The sequence below is a fragment of the Chiloscyllium plagiosum genome, unplaced genomic scaffold, assembly GCF_037043375.1.
Source record: "Chiloscyllium plagiosum isolate Xiang-an unplaced genomic scaffold, Cpla_swu_hap1 HiC_scaffold_42, whole genome shotgun sequence".
NCBI classification, from domain to species: Eukaryota; Metazoa; Chordata; class Chondrichthyes; order Orectolobiformes; family Hemiscylliidae; genus Chiloscyllium; species Chiloscyllium plagiosum.
The window spans coordinates 24591110-24615688 of NW_028270180.1; the positions used below are offsets into that span (position 1 = coordinate 24591110).

The following is a 24579-nucleotide window of genomic DNA, read 5'->3' on the forward strand; positions in this document are numbered from 1 at the left end:
TCTACCTGACTGTATCTTTGATTTATCTCCCTTCCTGCAACAGCCATCTGTCACACCCCCTAGCTCTCATTGCCTCTAGCTGCTGCTCCAACTGTGATCTGATAGGATTTGAAACCAAACACACGTCCTGCAGATATAATCATCAGTGGAAACTCTGATGGAAACTCTCCCTAACCTCCTACAGGAAGAGCACCTTTTGAACATTAACAATCCACAGACCCAGAAAATAACACTGGCTTACTGCTCTATAAACACTGCTCCAGGCTAACTTAGTACCTATGGTTTTATATTTTCAGAGCTTAAGAGACAGATCTCAATAATACTGTATAACTGAAAAAAGCTACTCTCTTTCTTGTTATAGATTTACAGAAAAGATCAGTAAGGTTACACTTAAAAACCAGCCACTGAGCCACTCCCCCACTGTGAGCAGCCCCTACACGGGTTTCTCCACGATCAGCTGTGAATTTCACTGTTTGCTAATTTTTCTTAAAACAAACTCTGATGTCCAGGGACACTTGCAACCAAACAGCAGAGGCACTCAGCTGTACAGGTTACTGCTGGGTCAGCTGGGACTTTTTTCACTGGAGTGTAGGAGGTTGGGAGGTGACCTTAGAGAAGTTTATAAAATCATCAGGCGTATTGACCGGGTCAGTAGCCATTGTCTTTTCCCTAGGATGGTGGATTTCAAGACCAGGAGGCACGTTTTTAAGATGAGAGAGAGAGATGTGAAAAGACACAAGAGGCAAGTCTTTTACACTGAGGGTAGTCCACACGTGGAATGAACTTCCTGAAGAAATGGTGGATGTGGGCACAACTATATCCTTAATTGACATTTGGATAAATAAATGAATAGGGAAGGTTTGGAATGATATAGGCCAGATGGGACTATCTTAACTTGGGATTATATTTGGCATGAACTGTTGGACCGAAGGGTCTGTTTCAGTGTGTATGACTGTCAGGGATCAATGAATTTAGAGACTAGATTTCATGGTATCAAATCAAGGCTGACATATCAATATAGTACTGAGGAGATGCTGCAGTATTAGAATACCGTCTTTTAAATGAGTTGTTAAACTGAGGACTCTCTCCAGTTTCTCAGATGGATGTTAAAGATCCAATAGCTGTATTTTGAAGAACAGCAGAGCTGTCACTGGCCAATATTCATTTCTCAATCAACATTACTAAAACCAATCATGTGGACATTATCACATAGCTGGTTTTGGGATTGTTCTACTTTAAACCTACTTTGATTGTAAAGCACTTTGAGACTCCCCAAGTTGGTACATTTAAGTTCTTTCTTTAGAATTAGAAGGAGAATTTTGAAAAGCATTTTAAAGAGATCTTGAAATTAACAGATTAACTTCTCGCCTAATCTGAGCCTTGACATTGCCTTAAGAGCAAGACTAGCCCAACATCCCAGAGATTGCTGAAATTTTCCTGCTTAAGGCCAAAGTTGCCCATTGGTCAAGGGAAGCATGTGCTTGCAAGGAAACTTTAAAGTTAATTGATAACTTGGTCCAGCAGATGAGTGTGTTGACAATGAAGAATCCTGTTTTGGTTGAGTCATGCCTATCCTGTATGTGTGCTATGTAATTAAATTCATTGCCCATGTAATTGTTCAGGTAAATGTGAGTGCATTGGCAATTCAAGTGCATTGACTTGTATACTTCTACTCTTTCTGAGGTTTGGTTCTGAACACTGCTTTGCACTGATTGATGCTCAGAGCTCAGTCATTCAGCATAGCAGTAGGCCATTCAGCCCTTTGCATCTTTAAGGAAGCTATCCAATAGTCTCAATCTCTGCTTGCTCCCCGACAAAGTTTTCCTTTCCTAATGTTTATCAAATTCCCTTTGAAAGTAATTGTTGAATCTGCATCAGCTGGTGCATTCCAGGTCACCATAACTTGGTGTGTTTAAAAAAAATCTCTTCTGCCCTGTCCTGTGGCTTATTTTGCTAATTCTCTTAAGTTTGTATCACCTGGTTTATGATCCTCCTGTCAGTTTTCTATTATTCACCGTCAAAATAAGTTGACAGTTAAAATTGGTGTAATTGGGTAGTATTTTATGTACAGCCTGTAGAGTGTGGAAAGCTTATTCCAAATGGTCAGTCAAAGGCTTTTTAAGAAAAATCATTGGTGGGATGTGGATGTTGCTGACTGACCAGCATTTATTGCCAGTTCCTCGTTGCCCTTGAGAAAATGGTAGTGAGCTGCCTTCTTGAACCACTGCAGTCCACCTGCTGTGGGTTGACCCACAATGCTTTTTGGGAGGGGGATTCCAGGATTTTGACCCAGTGACAGTGAAGGAGCAGTGATATATTTCCAAGTTAGGATGATGAATAGTTCAGAGGGGAACTTGCAGGTTCCCATGTATCGGTTGCCCTTGTTCTTCTCGATGGAAGTGATCGTGGGTTTGGAAGGATCTTTGTGAATTTCTTAGGTGCGTTTTGTACATGGCACAAAAGTCCTGCTGGATAAAGTTGCTGAGAAGCATGGCTAATTAGACAAATGGGCCAGTTGATAATCGTCCACGAGAAAGTATAAAAGGCCAAGTCACCATAGTCCCAGAGGATCATAAGATTGTTGTCTCATTAGGGAAAAATGGCTTGCGGTAAGTCTAACCTGAGGCTCACCAACCTTGGATATGATGTGGAGCTGCCAATGTTGAATTGAGGTGGACAAAGTCAAAAACACCATGAACTGGGCTATAGTCCAGCAGGTTGATTTGAAATTGCAAGCTTTCGGAGCCCCCACTCCTTCCTCAGGCAGCTAGTGGGAGAGAATACATCAGACACTAAATTTATAGTAAAAAATCCAAGGGTCATGCAACTTAATCGCATGTATTGAATGAACCTAGATGGCTATTAAGTCTTTAATCAGTCAGAATGGAGGTGCAGGTTTCGATTGTAAGTCCCTGCCCCAAGATAACTTCAAATTTTAACAGAATGAAGGTAACACCTTAGGTCAGACAGTGTATTTTAGGTGTGAGGCTGTGTTTCAGTCTGTTTGTATCTCACCCTGGAGCCAAACTGGTTTTATTTCCAGAGTAGGAATTTATAAAATGCTACATTGACTGACTCTGTGCTTTTTGAACAAAATAAAATTATGTGCAAATCATGGATAGAACTTTATGCTGTTTACTGCTACTGCCTTAGGAATTGGGATATGCTGATGGTTGGGACAGGGAACTCTGGGAACAGGAAAAGATTGGTAAGGTGATAGCCCAGTCTCTTAGAGATTGATAGTAAGTTTCAACCCAAACCTGGTTCAGGCAAGTGATGTGCAGCACTGCAGGTGGCATTGACCTGTAAATGACAACAAAGTACAATTTACTTAGCATAAAATCAACCTGTCAAAAACAAAGCATCCACTTTCTGAAACTTAATCCCAACCAGCCATGTGACATTAATACTTGGCTTCAAATAGCTAATCAAGAATGTCAGGGAACAATTGGATACAAAGGCACAGGTTTTCATATCATTTGTTTTGTCTTTGTGTAAGATGATCCTCCTAATATTTTCTTTGTTTACTGGGCACTTACCACTTTGATTTGGCTGTCAGTTCCCTCCACTGCACCGTTATTTTCCTTTTGAGGCTTAGCTCAGGATTTTGACAATTTTTTGCAGCCCTCTCATCTCTCAGTAGGGGGCTCCAAAGCACTTTCTCTCCACCTTGCTAATTTAATATTAGTACAGGAGGTGACTGCGTTTCACCTATTTTGGGAGTGTGAGTCAGTTGCTGTAAACATTGTGGCGAGGGAATTTCTTCATCTGCTTCACTGTGAGTTTCCTGTTTTGATAAAGTGGGGACATTTTGAGGATGCAGTCCATCTTCAAGTAGTAAACACCACCTTGCCAACCTATCACGTGCACATGATAAATGGAAGAGTTTGTATGCCTATAATATTACACATCTATTGTTTAATTTGATATTTTTGTTAAAACCATGCCAAAAATCCTCATGGTTGATTTTAAACCTTTCCATTTCAGACATTGAATTCCCCAAAGACTACCCAACTGGCTGCCTGCTGGGCTGTGTGGATGTGATAGACTGTGTGTCTCAGGAGCAGTACCGTGAACAGGTATGTGTGAAAGCTGCCAGGAGTCTTGCAGCTGTGTCCCTTATCAAACAGTATGTGCAGAGGGTGCTTGTTTTTGTAAATAACCTGTGCTCCAGTGTAACTGATAATTTTAGACGGTTGTTTGTCTGTTTTTCTTTTACACTGCACCATGCTGTGCAGTAGTGTTTCCTCTAAGCTACAGTTCAAACAAGTACCACACATTTATTTATTATTGCAGCACATATCCTTGGTTTTTAAGGGGTTAACTGCCACTCAAGCCAATGAATAAAGAGCAAATAGATGCTCCCACAATGGAATATTACTAGTTAAGAACCAAGCCTGACTTAATTCATCAGTTGGAATTAAGGGCCACAAATCACTTATCGTTTCTGCAGTTCAAAATTATGCCTACACTTGTCTTTCCTGTGGCTGACTCTGCACTCGTATTCGAGCCCTCTAGAAATGAAGGCCAATATCACATTTACCTTTCTAACCACCAATTAAGCCTGCACGGTGACCTTAAGTGAATCCAGAACTAAAACTGCCAAGTCCCTTTTTGCTTCAGATTTCCAAAGCCTCTCTCCTTCTGTACCTCTATTCTTCCTACCAAAGTGCATTACCTCGTACTTGCCCACATTGTATTCTACATGTCAATTCTCTGTCCACTCTCCTCGCATGTCCAAGTCCTTCTGGAGCTTCCTTACTTTCTCAACACTCCTGTCCCTGCACCTATCTTTGTGTCACCTGCAAACTTGGCAACAGTACCCTTAGTTCCTTTATCTGGATTGTTAATGTATAATATGAATAGTTGTCATCCCAACAATCACCTCTGCAGAACTCCACTAGTCAGTGGCTGCCATTACCTGCCTTCTGCCAGTCTATAGTTTCCTCGCTTCTGTCTCCCTCCCTTTTTAAACAGACTTGTTACATTCACCATTTTCCAGACCTCTGGGACCCTCCCTGACTCCAGTGATTCATGAAAGATTGCCACCCAATGTCTCTATAATCTCCTTCAGAACCCTGAAGTATAACCTGTCCAGTCTGGATGACTTATCCGTTTCAGGCCTTTCAGCGTCCCCAGCACCTTCTCCTTAGTGATGGCCGCTGCGTTCATCCCTGCCTCCTGACTATTGAAGTTCTGATGTACTGCTGGTGTCTTCCACTGTGAAATATGCCAAGATTGTGTCCAACCTCTGGTGTTTAACAGAGATATTAATTCTTCTTCCATTTCTCTATTAAAAATATTGATTACGTAATTTTTTTGTTGCTATTATAGGCACATGTCTATGTATTATCTTGATATTGGTGTAGACAACAAAATAGTTCCATAGGTGAATGGAAAATATTAGAACATTGTTTTGCAGTGTCAGAATCACTTTAGTTTGCTCTCTTCCTCTCTTGGAAGTTGGATACTTGCTTGAATGAATGTTACTCTTGCACCTCTGATAGAGTGACGCTTGGACAAACTGAGTAAGTGAGCCCAGTGAATGATTGCAGATGATGAGGGAAGCAACATAAATTGTTAATATTCTGTGTTTCAGTTTGGAGGCCCCCAGAATACCACAACCTGATACTAAGAGTTTTTTTGCTCTTTTTTTCAAATTCCTGCAAAAGTCAATCATGGTAAAGTGCTAACTATTTTGGCAGGATATTTCAGTTCATATATTAAGATCAAACTTGTCAGGATTTCTGTAGACTGGTCTATGAGTGGCACACAAATGGGTATACTTCAGAAATACTTCATTGACTGCATCATGCTTTGGGACATCCTGAAGTTGTACAGGGCACTATATAAATGCAATTTTTTCTTTCTAGTATTTCAGCCCAGTTAAATTATTCAAATAGAAACTAACTAGTATAGTACACTGTAAAACCACCATTTGGGGCAGGGCTGTTTACAACTCATTGAACATAACGTAAATATGCAAATGACTAGTGCAGTGTTTCGCAGCACTTAAGATAACAGTGGGCTGAAGAGCCTGTTCTGTGCTGTACTGTTCTGTGTTCTATGTTCTATAACATTATTGACCATATATAAAATTCTACCTGATTGAGGAATAGTGAACTCTAACAGTCACACAATATCATGTTTCCTGTGCAAACAGCAACAACTTGTCTTTGTATATTGACATCTATATAGCAAAGGGTCTCAATATTCTTTTTCAAGATTTATGTTATCACTATAGTCAAAGAAACTCCAAACACACACCACAATACAATGAGGTAAGGCAGTGGTGTAGAGTAATTTGACTGGACAAGTAAACCAGAACCCAAAGCTAATGTTCAGGAAACATGAGTTCAAATATGGTCAGGGCAGATGGTGATGTTTTAATTCAGTTAAGAAACTGGCATTCAAACTTAGTCCAATGATGGTTGTATGACCACTGTTATTGTTGTTAAAAACTCATCTGGTTTACTAAAGTCCCTTGGGGAAGCAAATCTTTGGACTGACCTACATGTGACTCCAGACCCACAGCCAAATGGTTTATTCCAAACTACCTTCTGGGCAATTAGGGATGGTCAATAAATGCTGGCAGAGTTAGTGACTTCTGCTTCTCATCAGCAAATAATAAGAAAAAACTGGGACACAGCAAGCTGATGTTGAACAGGTAAGTAGACAATTTAGAAACAAGATCCGATATGTAAATTGTCTTGATCCTGTGTTCCCTTGGAATGCTTTGTGTATTTGAGTGTTAAAGTTGGCTCAATGTTTATTAGATTACTTAGTGTGGAAACGGGCCCTTCGGCCCAACATGTCCACACCGACCCTCCGAAGAGCAACCCATCCAGACCCATTCCCCTACATTTACCCCTTCACCTAACACTACAGACAATTTAGCATGGCCAATTCACCTGACCTGCACCGCTTTGGACTGTGGGAGGAAACCGGAGCACCCAGAGGAAACCCACGCAGACACGGGGAGAATGTGCAACCTCCACACAGAGAGTCGTCTGAGGCTGGAATTGAACCCGAGTCTCTGGCGCTGTGAGGCAGCAGTGGTAACCACTGTGCCACCGTGCCACCCACCAAAATCTGAAAGTCATAACTACAAATCCTGCAATAGAGCCTGCAGTGTACACATGAATTGACAGTTCATTGCAACATTGCCTAAATGCCAACTTTTGGATAAAGTGGTAAACCAAGGCCTGGCCTGTCCCTTTTGTGGTTGTAAAAGATTCCAGGCCCCTATTTGAAGAAGGAAAAAGGAATTTTCCAGTTGTCTTGGCCAATATTCATCCTTCAGTGAAACTACGTCACCAAAATAAATAATCTGTTTATTTATCTTATTATTTGGTACATTGACTGTCAGCTTTCCCTGCATTACAAAGGTGATTGAGGTACTCTAGGACACCCTATTGACTTGATGTTAAATAATCTATAAGATTATTCTTGTCTATTTAGTCTCATTTTACTGAGCAAAAGTATCATTGTTGTCCTTTTTAAGCACAGCAGTCCATGATCACATTCAGCAACGTTTAACACTGTAAATCAGTAAAATAGCTTCCAACTTGTTAGCTGCAAAGGTTTAAAATCTGCTGGGACATTCTGCTGACAGTATCACGTGACTGAAGCGTATCACGAACAAATCTCTCTCTAATTTGCTGTTAATTGATGTTGATAGGCAATCTCCTAGATCATCACTGGAAATTACTATCTCCAACTACAGCAATCCTTCAGAATTCCACACACCGGTGGCTAAACTAATGCTGAGTAATGGACAATTCGTAACTGCAGACTGCTGCACGGCAAGGGATTGGGACTGCCAAATTTCCTTTAATTTGTGATGATCACAACTACAGAGCAACATGTAGTCTCATCGGTGTTAATTTACATCTGTAGCCTGAATCTGAATTTATGTTCGAGAATTATGACCATATTGATATGGCCCCAACCCTTCTAATATTTGTCAAAATAATATATTAGAGACTTCATATCATCTTATTTGAGTCTTAGTCAGATTTGAGGTCTTTAAACATCAATAGCTTGCAAATATTTACAGCTTTTAAAGTTGAAAACTGTCCTGGACAGTACTAGGGGAGTTGATATAAGATTAGTCAAAAATGAGACTTAATGAGGACCCAGAAAGAGGAAAAGAACAAATAGCTTAGATAGCTGAAGGTACAGTTGCAAAGGTTGGAGTTAAGCGAGGGTTTTGCATGAGGCCAGATGAGGGGTTGTGCAGCAGATGGCTGATATGGGTGATGAAGAGTATATGAGATTGGAACCTCTGTTTGGGTTCCAGTAGTGTACAGAGATAGTGACAAGAGTTGATTGCCAGAGAGGAGGAGATATTTTCTAATTAATCTGCTCAGAGATGTTATGATGCACTTTGGAGCAGGTAGGATATGAACTCTGGCTGCCTCCTGGTCCAAAGGTAGGGACACTACCACAAAAGCCCCACAGCCAGAGAGGAGGATAATTGTGGAATGAATTGTTAGCAGCTGGAGAAAGGCTGAGGAACATTAATTAACTTGGACACAGCTGGAGAATTTCATTGAAGTTTAGGGTTGGTGGCAAGAATGGTAATTGAAATATGGAATTGCTGGGAAATTGGGCACTGATTTGGGAGGCAAGTGGTTATTTGAGGACTTTGAGATTGGAGAAATATCCATGGATTTTTTGTTTGAGGCGCTGATGGCAGTTTTGAGTTATTTAGTGTCCGTTATCATTTGGATGAATGACGGAAGCTGACAAAGTAGAGCAAGACACTGACTCAAAGTTAGGGGGGAAAGTAGGGGAAGCCAAAGAGTTGAACAAATGGTCTCTGAAATGATGATAGAAATGCTGAAGCTCTTTGCATTCGTTGGAAATGAAGACTGAGAGCTTGAGGAGAGAGTCCTAAACAGACATTTCGTAGCAGAGAAAGGAAATTGGGATTATCTTTTCAAGGTGATTGTGCAGTGGCATGTAGTTTAGGTAGAAGAAAGAGAGTCCTCTTGTGGTTGATGTGAAGCAGCCGGCCCCAGTGATGGGTGGCAGCCTGGTCATGCATCTGCAATGCTGAAATCTGCATCCCTTGTACTTGAGGGGGAAGAAAGATGTGAATCATACCAAGGGGTTTGTCTTTGGTTTGGGCATCAAAGGCAGAAGTGAGAATTAGTTGAGCAGATCTGTGGCAGTAGGAGTCTTGTCATGAATGTGGATTTGAAGTCTAGGCATTAGGTTGTGGGATGTGTTGTTGTGAGCAACTGAGCGATGTGGTATGTTTGAGGATGGACGATAATGGGAGCTGGGGTTGAAAGTGGTTGGCGAGATACTTTTAGTAAAGGAGGTGTTTGCAAATGACTTTTTCTGAGATCAAGGGCATAGAGTATTCATTTCCTAATGTACTGCATGAATTTTATCAGACACAGCCAGACAAGAACAATTAAAATGCATTTGGCCTTTGTTAAATGCAAACGTCTTAAAAGCCTTCAAAGGCAATGGAAGTAGATTTGGTCAAAAATGATTGTGGAGCAAACAGCTAGTTTCCCTTCAGATTCTGAAGAAGTGTCATTATACTCATAAAGAGTAAAGATGAACCCTGACTTCAATATGTTCACTGCTTGTTTATTGCAAAACAAGTGCAAAATGAAAATTGCATTGCTCTGACACTAAACAGGCAGTCAAGATTTTTTTTCAAAAATGAATTTTTAAAAACAATTCATTTTTGGGTTTCCTATCTTGCCTTCTGTTAAACATCTCATTCTGGGATAAGATCATGGAGATAGCTGCTGAGAGAAATTCAGGGGAAAAACCATCACCAAGTCTGTAAATACTTCAAGTCGGGCTTTGTGTGGATAGAGTAAAGAACAAGAACTTTGGTTCAAGACAGGTTTCCATGAACCTTGACCTAGAGACAATTGTAACTCCTCCAATAGTTGCTGCATTGTAATATCCATGCACAGATTACTGAATCATCCAACTTTTAGTATGTGGTCTAACCTAACATCGAGGGGACATGGAAATAGTATCACTTACAAAGTTAAATTCATGCATCTAAAATGACTTCCTGATGCATTCAACTGTTCTTCTTTGAAAAGAGTTCGAGATGTGTCTAACCTTAAAGATTTTTTAAGTTTAATGAGATTATATTAAGAAATACAAACCCAGGAGTTGGTTATTGAGCATTATAATACAGAAAATACCTGCAAGAATGGGTTAGGGGTTTTTTCACTATAAGGAGAAAGTGAGGTCTGCAGATGCTGGAGATCAAAGTTGAAACTTTATTGCTGGAACAGCACAGCAGGTCAGGCAGCATCCAGGGAACATCCAGGGAACAGGATGTTCCTGATCTCCTGTTCCCTGGATGCTGCCTGACCTGCTGTGCTGTTCCAGCAATAAAGTTTCAACTTTTTTCACTATAAACCTGCATCATTCTTCCTGACCCGTTGTGATTTCCAGCACTTTTTGTTTTAGTACAGCTTCCAGCATCTCCAGTAACTTGCTCCTACATGGATATATTCCTGATGAAGGCCTTATGCCCTAAACATTGACTTTCCTGCTCCTTGAGTGCTGTCTGACCTGTGCTTTTCCAATGCCACACTTTCAAATCTGACTCTCCAGTATCTGCAGTTCTCACTTTCTCCTACATAGATATGTTTTTTGTGCTAGCGATGACTTTCCCTTGCAGTCGATCCTTTATCAGCCAGTAGGGGTGCTCACAATTTGCTGCCTTGTGATTCCTGGTCCGAATTTATATTAATAATTGACCTCATAAAGCTAAATGGTGTTTAACCTATTGTGCAATGTGACACCTTTACTTCCTTGAATCTGAATTCACTCTTTGTAAATACTGAGGCAAACTATTTTATCGGCATGTTAAGGAAGACCTTCATTAATTCCACCACTGAGTTGTTATCTCATTGAGGTGCACCAACCTGCTTCCCTTTCTGCGATCAAATGTCTATCTGTACTCACTAGGCTGGCACATGAGGAATGGCTGTTCTGGATGGGCTGCTATGATTCACCAGATTTGAGGCACAGATTAACTATGTTGTAATAAAATAGTCGAGCAAACCCAAGGAGACGAAAGGCCTAATATTCCTCATAACCCAGTATGTGTAGGATCATCCAACAAATAAGAGGAATTACAGTAAGGCACAGAGTAGATGCCAAGGATTGTGTGCTAAGATGATCTGACTGACTCCAGCAGATTTGTTGTAATGAAGCTAATGACCAATTGGACTCTAATGTACTTCTCCAAATATTTTAAATTGAGCCTTGGAATCACTTCCAGATATCTCTTATGCCTTGTCTGTGTAATTTCCATTTTCCTTGAATGGTTGTTAAACTGGAGACGCTGTGTGCTCTTACACTCAGGATACCCCACCGAGTATGTATTGATAAATGCCTGGTCTCTGCAATCTGCAAGTCATTGACAGAGGAATGTCTGCGACTTCGGTGCTACATGAGACAACTGGCTGATTTCTCTGCCTTCCTCTCAACATTCTGTCATGTTGTTTGTGTGAACTGGTAGCCCAGTGTTAACTGTGGATTGTACTCTGTAGCCAGGTCCTGCTCAGTCCTCCCAATTGCCTAATTGGTTGCCTGTGATCTCTGCCAGCAGTCACTTTAATAGCACTTGTCTGTCTGAATGATACATGAGGGTAAATGTCAGCTTGTTTCTTGCGGCTTGAAATTTAAAAAAATTGTGGTTGAAATTGGAACCTTTAGTTCAAGAGGAGGTCGCGTTGAAATATACTCGAGTGAAAGTAAAAGACAAAGTCAGGAATGTCATGGTGCCAACGTTATGATGTAAAGGACTAATGTGAAATGCAGCTGAAACCCGATGAGAGGGACTAAGGGCAAACATGGTTCAGAAAGATCTGTGTGGCAAGACAGCTCTAAAAGAAGCAAGATGGAATGTCTGTCTTTCTGAAGTTGAAAGTAGAAACAGCTGGTAAATAGATGTACTTTTGCCACCAGCTGCTTACATTATAGCTTTTCCACATTTGCAAAATGATTCTGGCAACAAAGGGAATAGCTGTCAGATTCATGGCTGGAAATTGTCTCCTGCATAGCTCACAGCCACAGAGAAGGCCTTGGCCCAGCTCTTTGTCATGGAAAAACATGTGGACAGTGAGTCATGTTGTTTTGGGATCTTGGGGTAAATTATGAGTAAGACAATCTCTTACTACTCACTCTGTTGAATAACCTCCAGACCTGTCATGAGGTGAACAACTCTATCAAATATCCTCAATCTCCTTTTCTCCAAAGAGAACAGCTCCAACTTCTCCACTCTATCCACGTTACGGAGGTTCCTCATCCCTGAAAGCATTGTCATTAATCTTTTCTTCACCATTTCTGTTGCCTTCAATCATCCAAAAGCACTTTCTCGTCATAATGCTTCAGTAATCATTTGAATTATTAAAAATTATATACATCCTGGTTTACTTGGTCTTGAAGGTGGAGCAATAGAACAGAAATCTTTTTGTCTCAAATTAAACTTAACATACTAAATTACAAAAAACAACTGTTGACTGTTTAATTGAATTGTAAGTTTGGCTATGTCAACTTTACAACACAGAACCACACAAGTTCCTCTAGTTTCTGACTATTTTATATTCAACACTGTCTTAACAACTTTATAATTCATTTCTGAAATATCAGTGTCCCTAATTGCTCAAGAAGGTAGTAATGAACAAAGTTCTTGAACTGTTGCTGTCCATGTTGTATATTAGAAAGTTCAATTAGAACACTAATGCCTGGAGTCTGATACAGCAACAATAAAGAATGGTGATGTATTTCTAACTCTGTTTGGTGTGTGACCTGAAGATGATGATGCTCTTAGCTGCCCTTGCCCAGGCAGTCAAGAGCATGGGTTTGTCAGATTGTGTCAAAAGGAGACTTGGTAACCTACATGAAGATGATAAAAACTGCAACTGTATGGAGTGACCTTCTGAACTGAAATAACCAATGTTAGCTGTCAGGAAACGACAAGTAAAATTGACAAGAATACTAATTTGGTGAATAGGTAGCTTTAAACGCCAATGTATCGCACTCCTTTCAGGACAAATTGATGTATTTGCTGCACAGACCCAATTTGTTTTGCAGGCTGAATCTTAATGTGTATATCTCAGCAGTTCTTGTCTGCAGTTCTTGTTTACGGAGAAATGGCTAAAGTAAAAACCAAGTTTGACTGTGTATATGACAGTGAGCCTGATTGTTCTAATGGCTGTCCTCATTCAGCTTACAGCAACAATTGCACTCTGGTGTTTGCCAGCAATGAAACATTTTATTGCACTCTTAGGTTTACCTGTGATGACTAATGCAATTTGAAGAAAAGCAAGAGTTGATCAAAGCAAAAGTTATGCCATTAATTATGGTCTTTTAAAAAGATTTGAATTGAGGTTTTTAATTATACATGGTTGCTAAAGAGCTCCTGCTTTATGTGCAGAGATGCCTTTTTCTTAAAGGGCCATTCTGGAATTGAGTAATCAGCCACAGAGTCTAAGGTGAATTTATATGTAGCCAAATGATAAAAGTGTGTATCCAGTTTCCAGCAGTACCTCACAGAAGTGACAGAGTAGATTTATCAGAGTGATACTGATGATGAGGTAATGTGAGTGAGAAAGTTGAGATGTGAAGGCTATTCTCAAAAACATGGAGGAAGTTAGTGAATCCTTGATGCTTTTTGTAAATCCTCAACAATTTTGATAAATATTTAGGGAAAATCCTGATTGATGAAACTGCTGTCATCAATGTCATTCATGACAAAGCGACCAGATTGACATCGAAACTAACATCTTACATATTGACTTGCTCTCCAACTGGCACTCCATGTGGTTGCAGTTTTATCATCTCATAGACAAGGTCAGAAGTCAGACGATACCAGGTTATAGTCCAATTGGCTTATTTGAAATCACAAGCTTTCAGAGCATTGCCCCTTCATCAGGTGAAGGGACTATAACCTGGTGTCATCTGACCTCTGACCTTGTCCATTCCAGTTCAACACCGGCATCTACACATCATCTCATAGAGTCAGAGAAATGTACAACACAGAAACAGACCCTTCAGTGCAACTCGTCTATGCTAACTAGATATCCTTAGTTAATCAGCATTCCGTTTGTCAGCCTTCCGTTTGTCAGCATTTGGTCCATATCCTTCTAAACTTTTCCTATTCAACACTCATTCAGATGCCTTTTAAATTTTGTAATTGTACCATCGTCCATCACTTCCTCAGGCAGTTCATTCCATAAACGCACTACCCTCTGTGTAAAAAGGTTGCCCTTTCAGTTCCTTTTCAATCCTTCCTCTCTCACCGTAAATCTGTGCCCTCTAGTTTTAGATTCATCTACCCTGGGAAAAAATCCTTGCCTCTTTACCCTTTCCATACCCCTTATGATTTTACAAGCCTTTACAAGATCATTCCTCAGCCTCTGACGCTCCAGGGAAAAAAATCCCAGACGATTCAGCCTGTCCCTCTAGCTCAAACCCTGCAACCCCAGCAACATCCTTTTAAACCTTTTCACCCTTTCAAGTTTGACAACATTTTTCCAATGGCAGGGAGATCAGAATTGCGCGCAGTATTCCAAAAGTGGCCTGACCAATGTCCTTTACATCTACAACATGACATCCCAACTCAAAGCACTGACCAATAAAGGTAAGTGTACCAAATGCCTTCTTCACCACACTGTGACTCCACCTTCAATGAACTATGAACCTGGACCCCAAGGTCTCTGTTCGACAACCCTTCCCAGGACTCTGGTTAAGTGTATAAGTTCTGCCCTAATTTGCCTAACTAAAATGCAACACCCCACATTTTATCTAAGTTAAGCTCCATCTGCCACTCCTTGGCCCATTTGATCAAGGTCCTGTTGAACTTTCAGGTAACCTCCTTCACTGTCCACTACACCAACAATTTTGGTATTATCTGCAAACTTACTAACCATTCCTCCTTTATTCACATTCAAATCATTTCGATAAATGATAAAAAGCAGTGGAGCCAGCACCGATCCTTCTGCCACACCATTGGTCGCAGGCCTCCAGTTCGAAACGCAACCTTCCACCATCACCCTCTGCCTCTTTCAAGCCAATTTTTCAGCCAAATAGCTAACTCTCCCTGGATTCCATGTGATCTAACCTTACTAACTAGTCTTAACATGTGGAACCTTGTCAAAATCCTTTCGAAGTCCATATAGACAATGTCAGCACTGCTATGTCTTCATCAATTTTCTTTTTCATGTCTCCTAAAGATTCACTCAAGTTCATGAGACATGATTTCCCATGCTCAAAGCCATGTTTACCCATCCCTAATCAGTCCTCACCTTTCCAAATACGTGTAAATCCCCTCCAACAACTTACCCACTACTGACATCAGGCTCACCACCTGTCATTACCTGGCTTTTCCCTGCTACCTTTCTACATGTAGGTTACCAAACCTCCTTTTGACACAGTTTGACTGCCTGAGCAAGGGCAGCTTGGGAGCATCGCCACCTTCAGGTCACACCAAACTGTGTTGGAAATATATAACACATTCTGTACTGAATCAGACTTCAGACATTACCTTTCGGATAATCCTCTGGGTGGGCTGACACAAGGTGGACAGTTCAAGAATGTTGTTCGCTGCCACCTTCTTGAGCATCTAGTGACACCAAAATCCCTTGACTAAATTATAAGATTGTTAAGACAGTGTCAATTATAAAATAATCAGAGATTAGAGCAATTTGTGTGGTGTAATGTTACGATATTCAAGCTTTCAAATTTAGAACTGAGGAAGGGTCATTGAACCTGAGCCGTGAACTCTGATTTCTGTTCACAGATTCTGCCAGACATGCTGAGCTTTTCCACCAACTTCTATTTTTTTTTTGTCTCTGATTTACAGCATCCGCAGTTCTCTCAGTTTTTAGTTAGGTAGGATTTTGTAAGTTGCACCTGCATTTAATGATGGGCTGAATGGCAGCCTGCAAGCTGTAACTGTTCTTTCGGTTCTATGAGACAGTGAGGACTGCTGATGCTGGAGATTAGAGTCGAAGTGTGTGGTGCTGGAAAAGCAGAGACGGTCAGCCAGCATCCAAGGAGCAGGAGAGTTGACATTTCAGGCAAAAAGGGCCTATGCTCGCACAAATGGTCTTAACCTGCACTCTGCACTCACGAACGTACCTCTGGATGAGATGTTCATCAGTGACTCCATCTGCCTTCTCAAGTGGATGTAGATAATTCGGTGGCACAAACAGAGAGAAGCACTGTCAGCATGATAAGCCACCTAAAGCAGGTTTCCTGGTCATCTTGCTTCATTGCTGTATATCTGTGGGCAAATTTATTGCTGGATGTTTCTGTTACAACAGTGACTGCACAATGAAAGCACTTTATTACACTTGAAGGTGTTTGGATTGTCCTCGGATTGTGATTGGCAGCAATGGTTTCAGTTGCTGTGGCCCTAGCCTTTGGATTTTCCTCTAAATCTCTCCATATCTCCATCGTTCCTACTTTAAGACATGTCAAAATTCATCTCTTTCAACAAGCTTCTGGCACTGATAGGTTTGTGATTCAGTGTCAAATTTTGTTAGCATTCCTGTGTGTCACCTTGGGATGATTTGCCATATGAAAAGGTGCTATCGAATGCATGTTGTGTTGTTTTCCTCTTCATTGACATTCCAGAAATGTCATTCACAATTGGAATGTTTATTTCTTGGAGTGTTTAGTTTGGCAAGAAATCCCAGCTCTTAAATCTTTCTAGATTGTAGTTTAATGCATTCATTCATTCATGTTTCGAAGGTAAATGTGAATGGATGCAGCTACAGAAAAAAGATACGAGCACTCTTCCTGAGGAAGCAGGCCGGTAATTCTCCACACAGTGGGAAGATCAACTGAGTGGTGATGAAGGACCTAATATCTTGAGTGGGTACAGTTATGCTTTGAAGAGATAGAAAATTCTGACAGATGATATCCTATACTAAAAAACAACAATAAATAGCTAACAGTCAGGCCTGAAATTTTCTGTGTCTCTTTTATTATCTGTCAGTCACTTCCTAGATTTATGATGTCTAGAAGAATAAATGATCGAACATTGCTTTGTTATTTGCAATGCAAACTGCTACTCCTTGAGTAGCACTATTTGCCGTGCATAACACCAATTAATCTCATAATACTTGAGAGACCTAAATTGCCTTTGGATAAAAGGACAGATTTTGTAGTGAAACCACCTTGTTTGTGCAGCTTTGCACATATGAAAAGCTTCAGAAGACTGAAATTTCCTTGAGTGCAATCACCTTCTCTCGGCTCTCTATTGGAGAGCTATGCTACAGATCCCTTTCAAGTGGTTTCTGCCTTGCTGCAGTGACCTGGTAAATGAGGGGAGGTTCCTCGGGAATGTTTCAAGAAATTAATTATGTGGTTATAAGCTTGCAGACAGGCTGGCAGCAGAGAGTCTCCTCTCTCTGAGGTGTGCATTTTGAAATTTACTGGGCGTATTGATAGAATGTTTGAAATGGCTGCAGAATGTGTAGAAACACTTTGGTTGACAGATGCACTGGGAATTGAACAAAAGGATAGCCTAGAGATCCTAGAGATAATAGGGTCGTTATTCATTATTGGATTCTTGTAAGTGGAGATTGTAAGTAGAAATTAAATTGCAGGTTTTAAAGCCTCCAGCTTCTCATAATGCAGTTTCTGTCCTTTTCTCTTCATTCCATATTTAGAGCAATATGGTAATAAATGGGGTGAATCTGAAGGATTACCCACAATTCCACTTTACTGTGGAGTCAGACTTGCCCCATGGAATTTATCTGTGTTACATCCCTACAACTACTTGGTGAGGGAGGGGATCGGGAGTCGAGCTTTATTCCGGTTTAGATCTATTCACAAAGTGAAACATAACAGCGGCATGGCTCCTAACACTCTTCCCAAAGCCATTGCCAATAAATGTTTCTTTTTGTATGTATTCACGTAATCATCTAATGACTGTCCTCCATTTGTAAACACTTAACTTTCAGTTGAGTATTACTGATAAACACAATTGCGCTCATCAGCATAATCGAACATAAGTACTAAAGTAAAAGCAAAAGAGTATTCCTCCTTTAGCGGAGAGGGTTGATTGGCAGGTGGACTCTGATTGGGAAGTGCAAGGCAAATAGCTTTGGAGAAAAAAAAAGTTTTTTTTTGTCAGCAATGCTCACATTGTATACAACTAACTCCAAGACAATTTGTAACCTTCCTTTATACAATTACCACTGTAGGTTGATACAGGTGAGCTGGCCCCTCTCTACTTCTGCAGTGTACTTGTGGTTGAGATTGCTGCGATTAAGAACTTTGGGTCTTCCCTCAGTTTATCATTTGCATAGAGTCACCAGACCAAAACGTCAATTCTGCTTTCTTCTCACAGATGCTGCCAGTCCTGCTGAATTTCTCGACCAATTTCTGTCTTCCTTCAAAAACCTTGTGTGATTTAATCAAGTCACCTCTTAGTCTTCTAAATTCTAGCGGATACAACTCTAATCTGTCCATTCTTGTCTCCAAAGACAGCCTGCCTGCTTCAGTTTTTAAGTTAGTAAACCTTCTCTGAACTACCTCCAATGCATTTGTATCCATCCTTTGAATAAGCTGACCAGTACCATACACGGTACGTTGAGATGCAGTTTCACTAATTATTTTGTACGTTAAGACCCTTTGTGATGAATGAAAACTTTCTCTTAGCTTTCCTAATTCACAGGATATGGGTGTCTCAGGCTAGACCAATGTTTTTTACCTATCCCTAATTGCCCAGAGGCAATTAGTTAAGAGTAAACTACATTGCTGAGGTTTGACGTTGAGGTCTGGATGGCAGTATCCTCCCTTAAAGGGCATTAGTGAACCAGATGGGGTTTTTTCTGAAACTCAGCAACAGTTTTATGATCATCATTGGGCTCTTAATTCCAGATTTTCTTTTACTTTTAAATTCAAATTCCACCATCTGCCATGGTAGGATTCAAATGTGGGTCCCCAGAGCATTACATTGGTTTCTGGATTCATAGTCTAGCAATAATGCCACTTAGACCATGTCCTCCCCAATTACTTGCTGTACCTACATACATACCTTCTGCAAATCATGCACAAGGATACCCAAATCTCTTCACATCTCAGAGTTCTGCAATCTCTCCTCAGTGTTCTTCCCTAGCCTTTTTAATTTATTTTCATCCTGATTTGCTTGTGCGATCTATTGTGCATAATTTGGCTGCCCTGCTTCTTTATGTAAGTACTATTTGAAAATAAGTTTGTCTTCAGCATTGCAATGGGAAACAAAAATTTATCTTGCTCTATTACTACATATTTAGCCAAGGATAAAAGAAATCTTAATTTTCCAAATGCTTTGATAGGAGATTAAGGACTTTGAGTGCTGATGCATAATCAGTAAGGCACATTGTATTCAGCCAACATGGAAAGAACTGTAATTCCAATTAGTTGTATGGAACAAATGGGCTGATGTTTTACAAAGGAGGTAACTGGCTTGTTTGCATGACTGGAAGAACGAATCTTGGTTATCCAGTGGTTCAAATGATAAGACTCACTTGAACCTGGAGGCAGTCATTTTAGAATCATTCAGACGTTAAGGAGGAAGATTCAGATTCTCATAAGTATGTGTTTTTTTTTTGTCCATACAATATCTATTTCCCGGCATATATGATGGTGGGCTGCCTCCTTGAATTGTTGCAATCCTTGTAGCAATGTCCTGACAGGATAAATTAGTTAAGGGATTTAAGGAGTTAGACCAAGGAACAATCTAAGACCGGCTGCCGTGTAATTGGTGCTATTGCTGTTCTTGGTCCTTTTTGGAGACTGAAAAATGTGTTGCTGGAAAAGCGCAGCAGGTCAGGCAGCATCCAAGGAACAGGAGAATCGACGTTTCAGGCATGAGCCCTTCTTCAGGAATGAGGAAAGTGTGTCCAGCAGGCTAAGATAAAAGGTAGGGAGGAGGGACTTGGGGGAAGGGCGTTGGAAATGCAATAGGTGGAAGGAGGTCAAGGTGAGGGTGATAGGCCAGAGTGGGGTGGGGGCGGAGAGGTCAGGAAGAAGATTGCAGGTTAGGAAGGTGGTCCTGAGTTCGAGGGATTTGACTGAGACAAGGTGGGGGGAGGGGAAATGAGGAAACTGGAGAAATCTGAGTTCATCCCTTGTGGTTGGTGGGTTCCTAGGCGGAAGATGAGGCGCTCTTCCTCCAACCATCGTGTTGCTTTGGTCTGGCAATGGAGGAGTCCAAGGACCTGCATGTCCTTGGTGGAGTGGGAGGGGGAGTTGAAGTGTTGAGCCACGGGGTGGTTGGGTTGGTTGGTCCGGGTGTCCCAGAGGTGTTCTCTGAAACGTTCTGCAAGTAGGCGGCCTGTCTCCCCAATATAGAGGAGGCCACATCGGGTGCAGCGGATGCAATAAATTATGTGTGTGGAGGTGAATTTGTGGCGGATATGGAAGTATCCCTTGGGGCCTTGGAGGGAAGTAAGGGGGGAGATGTGGGCGCAAGTTTTGCATTTCTTGCGGTTGCAGGGGAAGGTGCCGGGAGTGGAGGTTGGGTTGGTGGGGGGTGTGGACCTGACGAGGGAGTCACGGAGGGAGTGGTCTTTTCGGAATGCTGATAGGGGAGGGGAGGGAAATATATCCTTGGTGGTGGGGTCCGTTTGGAGGTGGCGGAAATGACGGCGGATGATACGATGTATATGGAGGTTGGTGGGGTGGTAGGTGAGGACCAATGGGGTTCTGTCCTGGTGGTGGTTGGAGGGGTGGGGCTCAAGGGCGAAGGAGCGGGAAGTGGAGGAGATGCGGTGGTGGGCAGCGTCGACCACGTCTGGAGGGAAATTGCGGTCTATGAAGAAGGAGGCCATCTGGGTTGTACGGTATTGGAACTGGTCCTCCTGGGAGCAGATGCGGCGGAGACGAAGGAATTGGGAATATGGGATGGCGTTTTTACAGGGGGCAGGGTGGGAGGAGGTGTAATCTAGGTAGCTGTGGGAGTCAGTCGGTTTATAGTAAATGTCTGTGTTGATTCGGTCGCCCGAGATAGAAGTGGAAAGGTCTAGGAAGGGGAGGGAGGAGTCTGAGACGGTCCAGGTGAATTTGAGGTCGGGGTGGAAGGTGTTGGTAAAGTGGATGAACTGTTCAACCTCCTCGTGGGAGCACGAGGCAGCGCCGTTACAGTCATCGATGTAGCGGAGGAAAAGGTGGGGGGTGGTGCCAGTGTAGCTGCGGAAGATGGACTGTTCCACATATCCGACGAAGAGGCAGGCATAGCTGGGGCCCATGCGGGTGCCCATGGCTACTCCTTTGGTTTGGAGGAAGTGGGAGGATTGGAAAGAGAAGTTGTTCAGAGTGAGGACCAGTTCAGTCAGTTGAAGGAGGGCGTCAGTGGAAGGGTACTGGTTGGTACTGTGGGAAAGGAAGAAGCGGAGGGCTTTGAGTCCTTCGTGATGGGGGATGGAGGTGTACAGGGACTGGATGACCATGGTGAAGATAAGGCGTTGGGGACCGGGGAAGCGAAAATCATGGAGGAGGTGGAGTGCGCGGGTGGTGTCCTGAACGTAGGTGGGGAGTTCTTGGACTAAGGGTGTCAGGACCGTGTCGAGGTATGCCGAGATGAGTTCGGTTGGGCAGGAGCAGGCTGAGACGATGGGTCGTCCGGGGCAGTCAGGTTTGTGGATTTTGGGCAGGAGGTAGAAACGGGCGGTGCGGGGTTGTGGGACTATGAGGTTGGAGGCGGTGGATGGGAGATCCCCTGAGGTGATGAGGTTATGGATGGTCTGGGAGATGATGGTTTGTTGGTGGGAGGCGGGGTCATGGTCAAGGTGTCCGCGAGCTGGCGTTTAGCCTCAGCGGTGTAAAGGTCGGTGCGCCAAACTACTACCGCGCCTCCCTTGTCTGCTGGTTTGGTAGTGAGGTTGGGGTTGGAACAGAGGGAGTGGAGGGCTGCACGTTCCGAGGGTGAGAGGTTGGAGTGGGTGAGAGGGGTGGAGAAGTTGAGGCGGTTAATGTCGCGGCGGCAGTTGGCTATGAAGAGATCGAGGGCGGGTAAGAGGCCAGCACGGGGTGTCCAGGTGGATGGGGTGTGTTGGAGGCGGGAGAAGGGGTCGTCGGAGGGTGGGCGGGAGTCTTGGTTGAAGAAGTAGGCACGGAGGTGAAGGCGGCGGAAGAATTGTTCGATGTCACGCCGTGTGTTGAACTCGTTAATCCGAGAGCGTAGGGGAATGAAGGTGAGGCCTCTGCTGAGGACTGATCTTTCTCCTTTTTGGAGACTGCAAAGATATTTTGGTCGAAGCCTGGAAGATGCATTGCTGTGACAGAATAGCAGAAGACACAGGTTGCAGCCCAGTGATGGAAATAATGAATTAATTGTTTGATAATGTTGAGCTTCTTAAGGTTTGTTGCAGCTGTGCATGTTCAGACCAGCTGAGTGCCATGTCTCACAAGTGGACAGATGTTGGGGATCAACATGTAAGGTATATATCATTGTGTACACAATCTCTACTCTTGATGCAGTCATGATTTTGTATAGCTCCTTTACACTTCTCTGCATAACTTGGCTGTCCCACTTGCTTACATAAGACCAAAGATTGGATACTATATGAAATTAACATCTTTAACATCTCAAGGCGAGAAAAGAACTCATATCCTAGCCATGTTGCTGTCATGCAATAAACTACAGCTTGTTTAAGACAAGAGCATTTTTTTGTTTGGCCCCCAGGTGATTTCTCCCTATCACTTGTGAAAAACCGAACCTGTACAGCCCTCTCAGGAAAGAGGGTGGTGGCAGTAAATCTACCAGGTCGATTTTGCACCATTTTGAATCTTCAGTCTTGCAACACAGTTGTTTTATTTGAATGAGCTATGATTATCAACACCATAACAGATTGATTGTGATTCTAAAATAATTTTGAAAAACATTCTGGAATATTGAAATAATATTATTCCCAAGTGTTAAATTGAGCCTTTCACCTTTGGATTTTGCTCCAGCTGTGCTCTTGAGTAATGATGCTTCTTCCAATTATAGAAATATCAACACTGAATGTAAGTACCATATCGGTAAAACTCAATGAAGTGATTTAGTTTCAATCAAAATAAGCAAAGAATCAGCTGAATTTAATATTCACTTACATCTGTTGCCCTTAGCATTGCAAAATTAATTTCTGCCCTTCTATTTATTTTCTTGTCCCCATTTGTTATTATATGAAGTCTGCCAAACCAAGTGCTTTGTTCTTGATGCCTGCTTATTTTTTTCACGTTCCTGGTGTACTGACTCATGCTACCACATCACTCCAGAGACTATTCTGTTGTGTTTTGTGTGTCCTAGGGGTCTAAACATTGTGTGTCATTTCAACAGGCTTTTGGAAGGTCAACCCAGCCAAGCCCGGATTCTTTGCTGAAATTCACATGTGCAGCTATGTCCAGCAGGATAGTGATCAACAGTGGAAACCCCATCCATTTAATCATTCAACACATTTCACTTGGCTCAATTAGTGTGACTGAGACATCCACATGTCTGCCTTACTGAAATCAATGACCTCGAAGACAAGCCAAAGATCTTTACAGCCAACTTTTGAAGTGCAGTCCCCTTTTCATTCGCTTAGGGCTGTGGCTATTTTCAGTAGTTAAACAAAATTATCTTGCTGTATTCTGTGCTGGCGTCCCAGGACAAAATCAAACTCTCTTTGCAGCTTTTGATGACTCACTGCTGACACAACTGTTTCTCCAAATAAAGTTTTTAAGTGCACTGGATCATAGTGAGTGTAAGGTGCTCTATCACTTGCAGAGATGAGTCATTCCATTGTTTATGGTTTGGTCTCTGGGAAGCTACCATATTTGTTTTCTTTCAGTGTGACTTTGAGTTCATGGGGTCTGAGCTGTAAAGAGAACATGTTTTGCTAACTTGTGTTTGGATCCTTTCTGTGGAAAAATGATGAAAGACGGTTCAAGTGTGACACTTGCTGATTTGTAAAACTGGCCTGTAGCTCACAATGAAGCTGTTATTGATTTTGGATTGTGACTCAATATTTAGAAAGCACGTGTGGGTGGTCTCTTCATGTGAACTCAGCAGTTCAGTGTTGTATGTATACTTGGGGAGGATAGCATATCCAGGCTGAATTCCAAGTGCAGAGTGAAAGTACTGTTTTAATTTTTTCCACTAGTGAGATCATTTTGGTTTTAGCTTGTTTCTTAAGAAAATTAAAAAATCTATTTCCTTCTTGTTCTGTCAACATTGCTGCAAGTCATTTTCTTTTAAGAAGTGTTATCATTGAACATGACCTTGTATATTGCAATATTTAACAATCTTCTCACAGAATTTGAATGGTTGTGTGTGTGTGTGTGTGTGTAACTGTGACCTGCTCTTCACTATCTCACTTGCAACTTTCTGTTGTGGTTCTCTTCGCCGAGCTGTGAATTTGTGTTGCAGACGTTTCGTCCCCTGTCTAGGTGACATCCTCAGTGCTTGGGAGCCTCCTGTGAAGCACTTCTGTGATCTTTCCTCCGGCATTTGTAGTGGTTTGAATCTGCCGCTTCCAGTTGTCAGTTCCAGCTGTCTGCTGCAGTGGCCGGTATCTTGGGTCCAGGTCGATGTGCTTATTGATCGAATCTGTGGAT

General features: G+C 42.0%; 1 protein-coding gene across 1 annotated transcript in view; it reads left to right on the forward strand.

Annotated features, from left to right (window-relative positions):
• The window catches only part of trip4 (thyroid hormone receptor interactor 4), a 144924-nt gene that overhangs the window by 68129 nt on the left and 52216 nt on the right, over positions 1-24579 (forward strand). The window contains exon 11 of the mRNA XM_043680516.2: positions 3988-4079. Within this exon, the coding sequence (XP_043536451.2) occupies positions 3988-4079 (92 nt within the window). The remainder of the gene's footprint in view (positions 1-3987; positions 4080-24579) is intronic.